This window comes from Brachionichthys hirsutus, chromosome 12 (genome assembly GCF_040956055.1).
Source record: "Brachionichthys hirsutus isolate HB-005 chromosome 12, CSIRO-AGI_Bhir_v1, whole genome shotgun sequence".
In the NCBI taxonomy this organism is placed as follows: domain Eukaryota; kingdom Metazoa; phylum Chordata; class Actinopteri; order Lophiiformes; family Brachionichthyidae; genus Brachionichthys; species Brachionichthys hirsutus.
This window is the reverse complement of record NC_090908.1, coordinates 7,629,353-7,638,847: the sequence shown is the minus strand read 5'-3', so window position 1 is coordinate 7,638,847 and position 9,495 is coordinate 7,629,353. Positions and strand designations below refer to the sequence as shown.

The window sequence follows — 9,495 nt, the reverse complement described above, 5'->3', positions numbered from 1 at the left end:
ACAGGAGATTAGGCTTCCAACCATAAGGCTGTCCACAATTACATAAATCCTGGACTGTAAAAAAAACAACTGCAAATCACCTAAGTTTACCTGATTCCAGGTAACTTGAGGATTTCCAGAGGCATTTCCGTATTTTGTACCTGGCCTGTTGTAAAAATAAACATGTAAACCTCAAGATATTATATATACGGTAGGTAACTCGATCCCAAAAGCAGGAACAAAAGCAGGTCAATTATCAATGGCGATGGTTTTTGAATGTACAAAAAGTATTTGTACAGCACTTTGGTTTCAACTCTGTTTTGAAATGTGCTATATAAAGAAAGAGGATTGGATTGGATATATATATATAGAGTATATAAAAACTCCAAACAATCCAAGTCACGTACTGTGAATTATTTTATTTATAAGGACATGACACACAACAATCAAAACAACAATTTAATCATAGTTTACAAATCATAATATATTGTAAAATTCTAATCTTATGGGTTACTTGACTGAAATTATTCAGCTACGATTATTCATAAAAGAAGTTCACTTGACCCAACAAGTTAGAAAACCATGCAAATAAACCTTACTGTCTAACTTGAAATAAACCTTACAGCAGCGCAGTAGGGCTTCATCAATTTCATTGAAAGTATGAAAAAATCCAAAGTTCAGACTCAAGATTTACGCCTGTATTTGAAAGATCTTGACACGAACAACTTGTACAGAGATAAACGAGGGCAGCGGATAGAGAATGCATATGATATACGATACATATCAGTGCTGTACATGTCATGTTTCAAAAATAGTTTCTCAAAAAGTTCAGAATTCGTTTTTTCTTTCTTTTCTTTTTTACATAAAACAAATCTAGCTTATACAAGGACACTTATGGCCAGGTTGCTGACAGTAATTAAAAGGAATAAAAAAAAACAAAAAACAGAGCATTATACTGATGTTATTCATGGGATGCGAATGACCATAGAAGAAATAACTCATCTGCACTGTGCTTTCAATAAGTGGTTACAGTAAAAGGCGTCGTTACTGGAATACTTAAGATTTAATGAGCATTTAAATAATAATATGCTTGAATTGATGCAGTTGAACCCAAAAGCTAACCAACTAAAATAGTTCACAGGCGGAGTATTTAAAGCCAAATGAACATTACCAGCAACAGTAACACAGTAAAACCCATGAGTACTCAATTGCATTAAACTAAGAAGAGAATTGACATAAACCAATCATCAATTAGGAGCGGTAGCGAGATATATTTAAAAAAAAAGTGAACGGGTTTATCTTTGAATGTAATAAATGCTGGGAAACTAATTAACGTGCCAAACACTGACAAAAAAGTGTCTCTTGCACAAGAATAGTCATTCTATTGACACAAAAATCTAACAGTACTTATCAGAGCATAAAAATATACAATGTATTTACAGCTGAATGTTTCCTATAGATGCTAGTGGGAATGATCGAGGATAAATAAAGCCGTCTGTCCCTGATAGTCAGTAGAATCGTAACAAGAGGGAAGGCTAGCATCATTTTGATTTGATGGCGCATACGGGAACCGTGCGTAACACAATAGCATCGAAGACATCACAAGAAAATCAATTAACATTGCGACGAAGAACAGAAGAGAGCTCAACCGGTTTGCCTTTTCTTCTACAAAGCGCCCGACAGATTTGATTCACGGCTGCATTCTAACAAATAGGTAAGAATGATCAAAACGACGATTCTGCATTCCTGTCACAAACTGCAGCGCAAATCAGTGAAAATGACATTTCCTTCAAACAGCAGGTTAAACTTTGAGAATTAGACTTGGCTGTTTTTTTGTTTTGTTTTACAATATGCTTAAGATGTTGGACAACATGAAATCGCTTGCAGGTTTCCAACAGTTCACAGACTGAACATTCTTATTGCTTATGCATTTTGTTGTGCAGGTGGAATTAGCCTTAGAGTGCTAGACATACATACAGAGGAATGAGTAAAGAAAAGACTAGAATATAAGAAAAGACAGATGCAAAACTAAATCTGGAAAGCCGCCAATTTCCCCACGTCCCATCTTTAATGATATAGCCACAATAAAACTCATTTCAATCAATACAAGGGGGGTCGAAGCCCATCGTTAAACCCCCCCAACCTGTGCGTCTTCCAAGAAGAGAAATAATTTACGTTCTATAAAACTGCATCTGCAAGAGCTACATTAATGTGACAAAAGCAAAGAGAATCATCTCTAGTTCAAAAGACCCCCAAATATGAACAGACAAGTTTTTCACTGACAGGTCACTTTCAGAAAGTTAATTGAACATAAAGTTGCCTTTTAAATGACTGCACTTTGAAAGTGCATTCCCTGTAGTGAAAAATGTGCAAATTGTGCAAATAATCTGCACAATCCTATTAAGTAATTTCACTACAACGCAACTATGCATCTAAAAGACAATAAGAATTATCCTGCAAATATTATATATATGCAGGTACCTCATACCCAAATCTTTTTTTTTTTTGGGGGGGGGGTGATGGGAAACTTGTTTTTAACTCCCAGTCTCTTTATCATATAGCCAAATGTGCTGCACTAGACTCAAATCAGTACCAAAGAGTACCTTAATCCACACAATGTTACACAAAGTGAACAATAATTTCTTATAATTTGACTTCATCTAATGATTGAGATAAACATTATTTTATATAAAGTAAAGTGAAAAATCAATTGTGATTTAATCTCTTATTTCAGGACACAACATTTAACAGGAGTAAAGGACGTAATGCAGAAGGAGCATTAAAATAAGAGGAAATTTTGCATTAAGCAGCAAGAGTGATTATAGCGATGATTTGTTGTGCAAGAAACAGAGAGAGCGTAAAAGGTAAACTCGACGGCAATGGTAGCAAAAAGTATTTCATCTCTTTCTTTAGACTTTGGTTGCTAAATCCCTCAATGTATGTATAATAATAATGAATGTAGCCATACCCAATTACAATCTTTTTCTCAAAAAGGGAAATGTTTTCATTACCTATCGATTTTCCGAGGTTGCCCTTAATATAACAAATCATTATTAATATGCATCACAATAAAGTATTTTGAGCACAACGCTGCAGTGAGACTCGTTTGGCAAAACAAGAGACACGAGATAAAGTGCTGCTAAAAATTCTGAAAAGAAAAAGAACCCAACGCGAACCCTCACCCAAAGGTTTCACTCGATGAAACATCGGGAGAGGAATTCATTTGCGACCTGGACTCGGTCACTCTGACCAAAGGGAACTCTGAGAAGTCTGTGCTGTGTCCTCGAAGACCTAATTGTCCATTGGCAACAGTAAATTGCGAGGAGGATCCAGACCTCGACGCCTGGAAATGAGCTTTGAAGTTCTGATCAAAGGAGCTTATCTGAAACGTCTGCAGTACGCCTTGTGGAGAGTCTGTCTTTTTGGAGGGCGAGACCTGCTCCAGAAACTCCTCCTCCGCCGGAGACACTTCAGACGGAGGGGTGGTCTCGTCTCCTGAAAACGAAAAGGAGAGCTGGGAGTCTCCCACCAGTAATCCAAAGTGAGGCTTCTCCACGGTTGGCCTCAGCGGCGAGCTCATCCCCGATTTGAACCGACTGGGGGACGGAAACTGCTTCTCAGTGGAGAACAGCGGCTGCCCGGCTAAGGGCGGGCTTTCGGAGACCAAGCTGAGGCTCTGGCTGGTCAGATAGCTGTCGTTCTGGCTGGTCCTCTCCAGGGCTTGCTGGAGAAACTTGGAGTATTCCTGCAGAAGGCTCACCTTCTCAGGCGCCGGCTGAGCCTGGGCACTGGCGGCGGCGAGGCCTTCGACTTGGCCGCCGTCCGACACGTCAGAGGAGTTGATGGAAATGCTGGACGTCACCTCCGCGTCGGCCACACTGAAGGAAATGTCCGACTGCCCGTTGGTTTTGTTAGAGTAGTGGTCCAGCAGCGTCTGCAGGACTTCGTCTGGCAGCACATTCTTGTCGTGCGTCACCTTGATCTCTGCGTTGATTGGCTGAGGCTCCAGAATGGTGGCAGGGACAGTCTCGTCGATGACGGCCGACGCAGCGGTTTGCGCACCGGGAGCCTGAGAGGAAGCGCTGCTGTAGTCCCGGCTCGTGTTGGTCACCGCCGCCTGAAGGTACCGTTTCTTCTTGAGGAACTGCATGGCGTCGTCGTAGTTTGTGCTGTTGGCCGCTGGCTTCGCTGCTCCGCCTTGAAGACTTTCAACCGACTCCAGCGCAGTGTGGCCTCCCGCATCTAAAGGGCCTTGCTTGTCCACAATTTCAAAGGTGTACTGTGTGACTTTAGCAGTGTCCTCAAAGGAGGACAAAGCGGACAGGCAGGAAGGAGGAGTTTGTTCGCTGGACTGTTTCAGACTCCTCCTGGGGACTTTCTTCAGGACGAGTCTGTGTGGCGTCGTGTCTTCTGACGAAAGGTCTCCATCGTGCCGCTCGGCAGCCGTTTCTTCAGCAAGTTCCACCGAATAGTCTCCAATCACAAACTCATGCTTGACTTTGGAGGGCGCAGCACAGAGAGGATTCTGCCTCTGCTCGTCTTTTTCCTCTGCCTCTTCGACAACAGCTGCGATGCATCCGTCCGTCTGGGCAGCGGCGGAAGCGCCCAAAATCTTGTCCGCAAATGTTTGCCGCTTTTTCTTCGGTAACGAACACTCCTTAGCGAGGAAGGGGAGGCCCGAAGAGTCCGTTCCACGCGCAGGCCCAGCTTTGACGGCTGTCCTGCTGGTCTTTCTCTCTCTGTTTTCGTGACACATTCGTCTGTGCTTTAAAACCCGGTCCGTTCTGGAGAAGTACTATGGACAGAAGGACAAAACACAGCATCTTATTCTACCAGTAGTAAACACCAAAAGCAGCGACGCACCTTTAATGAAGCAACGGAAACAATGAATTCCAACGTTCTTCCAATTCCTCTAATGAATAGAACTTCATTGTTATTTATTATTAATGGTACTCGTATGCAAAATCTACACTGATCTCTCTCTCTCAATAATTATTTGGGTTTTTTTTATGCACAAAGCTGAGATGAACTATTATCTTATGATTGTCTTTCATTTCCATTTCCTGTCATTAAGTTCAATTGTCTGGTTGCCCCCACAAACATTATTTCACCCCCCCAGCCAGCCTACCTGGTGACAGTAATCGCACTGGTAAGGCTTCTCGCCACTGTGAGTCCTCTTGTGTCTCTCCATGTGATACTTCTGGATGAACCTCATCCCACACTCATCGCAACGAAAAGGCTTTTCACCTGAACAGTAACGTAAAAAAAATAAAAGGAAAAAAGGAAAAATGTGACCCTTTAGACTAAAATAACAAGTAAATCCTTCGTGCATGTTGACCTTCTCATCCTCCGCTTACCAGTGTGGATTTTCTCGTGTCTCTGGAGCAGATATTTCTGAATGAAGCGCATATCACACTGGCTGCACTGAAATGGCTTCTCACCTGGAGCGTGGTTAATAAACTCAAACTCTCAGTGTATAACATAACAACCATCATTCGCTGCGTTTCAAAGAAAGACAAATTACGGCGCAACAGTTTGAGAACTTCATACCGGTGTGAATGAAGACGTGCCTCTGCAGATGGTAGTTGGTCCTGAAGGCAGCGTTGCAATGAACGCAGACGTGACACTTGGGATTTTGTACACCCAACGATCCATCATCGTTGATGCTCAGAATCTAGAAAGACAAAACGAATTAAAACATACACAGTAATCTCTCGCAGTTATCTCTCACTCGTGACAAATCATTTAAAATCCTGGATTTTTATGGAATAACTAACTTTGTACCTTTGCTGGTGAATGTTGCTTCCTTTTTTTCTTCTTGGGACACGCCATCAGGTCCTTCGCTCCCTTTTTATCCTTCTTTATCTGGATCTGCGGCTCAGACAGTTTCATTTCCTGCTTGATGCTCAACTGTAAAAGACACAGAGCAGGAGTGAAAGTCCCTTCAAGACTCGCAAGGCAGCAGTTTATCAGAACAGGGCAATAATCCTAGATTATAGATCCTAGAAAGCCTAAAATATGATGAGAAATAACAACTTTCAGCATCTGCAGATCTTTTATCAGACATTTGAAATGATGTTGCAATATTTCAATCAAGGAAATAATTCTTTCAAGCACTTACGCACTCTTAAACAATAAATGACTTCCGTTAGTCGTGGAGGAAAAACAATGTCGGCAGTGTGGGACTATTTTAATGCCTGATGACAAATGTAAAAACGGACGCCAAACTCTGCTGAACTAAACGGCACAATTCTGTGAAAAAGAGCATCAGCTGCCATTTGAAAGGCATTTCAGTCTCTGATCAGTTGAACTGTGTATCGGATTGAGTATTTTACTCATCGATCCTCCATGTAAAGCAGTTTTGGGAGTTTACATACTAGACCAGCAACAGACACATTCTGAAAGGTTCCGTTCAGGTTTTGCTGTGGAACAATGCAAAAGCCAAAAGTCAAGGTCAGCCGTGCCGCTGACCTTCCCAGCCTGCCTTGCGTTACTCAGTGTTGCTGCAGTGGTAAATGAGATGTGGCAGCTGCGCCGCGTTTGCTCAGAAAAGAACAGGTTAACTCTGAAATCTGACACAACATGCTGTAAAACATTTGTCTGATGGGAACAAAAATGAAACAAGACTTATATTATTAATAAATAAACTAACCGGTACACACAGAGTATCGGCGAGAACCGGAATGGCAGAACTTGCTCTTGGTCTGACAAACAGTAGCGCTGCTGAATCCCTAATCGTTATTCTTCTGTTAGAAAATGCAAAGTTTATTCTGCTAATGGCATTCGTGCTTTAAGGGCTCCTGACTTTTTGACTGAATGCAAGTCTGATAATGTGGAGACTGTGTGCAATATTCACACATAATCTCATCAGTACGTGGATTATCATCTCGATCGGCATGAACTCACTGGCATATGAAGCAAGCAGGGCAATTTATTGGTGAGTTTTAGGGGGAAATGGACTCCCACCTCGCCTCCTTCCTCCTCTCCTCCTCCTCCGCCGCCATTCTTTGTCATCTCCTCTTGCATCATAAGTTGCTCTGGAGGGACTAGATCGTGTGTAACCAATGAGCTCCCAGTCAGGTCCTCATCTTGGTCTTCGTCATCGTCGTCCTCGGCCAACAGAGGGTGGTTTGCCAAGGACCGTTCCCCCAGGGTCATTACCACCAGCCCGCCTCCACCGACCAGCCCGACTCTGCCTCCTCCATCCATTCCTCCACCGACCAGCCCGACTCTGCCTCCTCCATCCATCCCTCCACCGACCAGCCCAACTCTGCCTCCTCCATCCATCCCTCCACCGACCAGCCCGACTCTGCCTCCTCCATCCATTCCTCCACCGCCGCACTTCAGCAGCAGACCCTCCAGTCTGTCCTCGGTATTCATCTTACATAGAGTAGTTTGTTAACCTGTAAAGAGAAAGAAATGTAGAGATAAATATTACACGTGTACTTTAGCTTTGGCATTATGCGAGGGCACTTGTGAGATCAGAAGGGGCCACATAAGTCTAGAGCATATTTCCACTGTTAATTCACCAACATGTATGCACCTGAGATTATTTTATAAGCTTTTGGTGGTTAGTTATTATTTTAATCTGAGCAAAGGTCACTTTATATTAAAACTGTGAGAAGAACAAGTAAACAAATCTAGCCGCCGTCTGACGACACGAGTTTCTACAACCCTATGAAATAGTTCATTGTAAATATAATAACTGATAAATGGTGACCCTTACGCTTAGAATATGATTTGATCATATTAAAAAAATGAGATTTATGATCCCACCTAATGCCATATCTCTGTCCCCAAACAACGTCTCTCCTTATGATGGAGTCGGCTTCTGAAACTGGGTCAACAGTTGCTTCCCTGATATGGTTTCGGCTACACACGTCAGAGTGGTCCAAAATGCAACAAAGGCTTCAGAGACTTTAAAAGTCGCAACTTTACAGACACAACGCGCCCTTTTTTTTTTTTTTTTTTAACAATCACGGAGTTTTAAAACATGCAGAATAAAGTCATTTCGTTCAAATATCGGTTGGCACATATAAAGTTAGTGTGACTTACATCATTAGCCTAGACTGTTTTCATTTCTGTCAAAGACGCCTGAATGTCACGATAGATTGACAAAAACACATTTCCGGGAACTCAAAGTAGTTACAAAACCAATAAGTATTATACATTTGACTGTATTGCCGTTTCACTTCAACAAAACCTGGCGCAACTTCGATCATCAGCAATCACTTATAGCAGCAACACAAGCTAACGTGATAGTTGTGGGCCCTTTGATAAACGGTCTGTAATATATGTGTGTATATATATACTGACCCAGGAGACAGGTCCACGCGGAAGTGAGTCGCTGTCACGGTTTCTCACAAAAACAGCGTCTTCCCATGCGTAAACACACTCACTGTGCCACTTGGGTAAAGTGGGTTAATTCTCTTGCTAGCCAACTAGCTAGCCTCTCGTCACATCGTTTTCACAACAACGGATGGAGAAAAACAGAGAGTTTCATTGTCCTTCAAAATTAGAGCTCATTCACAACATCGACCTGAAAAGGCAAACACAAGAGACGCATAATCTCTAGAAACTCGTACGGGATCATTCACTGCCCCCCCGTCAATGGTGCCAAGCCAATTTTGGTATTATATCAGGGCTATCACTAGATAAAATGACGCAATTCCACGCGCATTGAAACCCGATGCATTGCTACACACTTTATTCTGAAAGCGGTAACCGGAAGTTCTATTTTAATTGCAAGGCATTTGACGCTTTAACGACTACGGCCTATTTGACGCTAGCCAGCTAGCTACTTACAGCAAACATTGGTCTATGTTGCTGCTACTTGAGTTGTCAAAGCATCTTCATGAAATCGGACGCGTCTTGAAACATTTTCAGCAACAAACGACGCAGACGGATAAAAACCTCACTTTCCTTTGCGCACGACACCAAGCTTGTCAGCAGAGCTACTTTGTGCTAGCGCTTCAAGCTTCCTCGGTCACCCTGCCCCATAGGCCACAATGTTATTCACTGCTAGTTATGCTAACGTTCGCTAGCTAGCTTGCTCGTAACTATGACAAATAAGAACAAACCTCTCAGTTGTGCAGAAATGACATAATGGCCATTACATTTGTACAGTTCTTTCTCACCTGCTATGCGTCTTAAGCCCGTATAGCTGTCATTGCTATACAAGACAACAGTGTACCGACGGTGTGCGGAATAATCAAACGCACCATCACGTTTTATGAAGCCCCCCCCAAAAAACATTTGTCGCCATCTAGTGGCCAGAATAGACGTGTAAGAAAGAGCGCGCTCATGAGGGCTGTTGTAGAAAAGGTTCTCTTCCGCTAGTTTGTTGACCTACTTCAATAAAGGTAGCGTAAATAAGCACATCTTGATTGTCTGACATCAGTCATTCCTTTGCATTTTTAAATTAGCAACTTAAATATGTTAAGATTTTCCAAACGCAACATATTTACTGGTTAAAATATAGGTGTAATGTATTGTCATCTGCAAGATATAAAGGTG

General features: G+C 42.3%; 1 protein-coding gene across 2 annotated transcripts; it reads right to left on the bottom strand.

Annotated features, from left to right (window-relative positions):
* Positions 1–3,157: 3,157 nt before the first annotated feature.
* Positions 3,158–9,214, bottom strand: znf148 (zinc finger protein 148). Of its 2 annotated transcripts, XM_068746609.1 has the most exons (8): positions 9,117–9,214; positions 7,293–7,382; positions 6,886–7,175; positions 5,764–5,889; positions 5,530–5,653; positions 5,337–5,420; positions 5,108–5,226; positions 3,158–4,774 (listed from the first exon to the last, which is right to left on the bottom strand). In XM_068746609.1, exons 2-8 carry the CDS (start codon positions 7,357–7,359, stop codon positions 3,158–3,160), a joined length of 2,427 nt encoding a protein of 808 aa, XP_068602710.1. In that variant the 5' UTR covers positions 7,360–7,382; positions 9,117–9,214. The 2 variants fall into 2 exon arrangements, with proteins under 2 accessions (XP_068602710.1, XP_068602711.1); XM_068746610.1 differs by lacking the exon at positions 9,117–9,214 and having other exon boundaries at positions 6,886–7,178; positions 7,314–7,359.
* Between the last annotated feature and the right edge of the window lie 281 nt (positions 9,215–9,495).

Coding starts and splice junctions, on each gene's coding strand:
- znf148 (XM_068746609.1), bottom strand. CDS start 7,359: ATGAATACCGAGGACAGACTGGAGGGTCTGCTGCTGAAGTGCGGCGGT. Junction 5,890..6,885: donor CCTGCTTGCTTCATATGCCA/GTGAGTTCATGC, acceptor TGTCTTTTACAG/TTGAGCATCAAGCAGGAAAT. Junction 4,775..5,107: donor AGTGCGATTACTGTCACCAG/GTAGGCTGGCTG, acceptor TTCTGTCCATAG/TACTTCTCCAGAACGGACCG.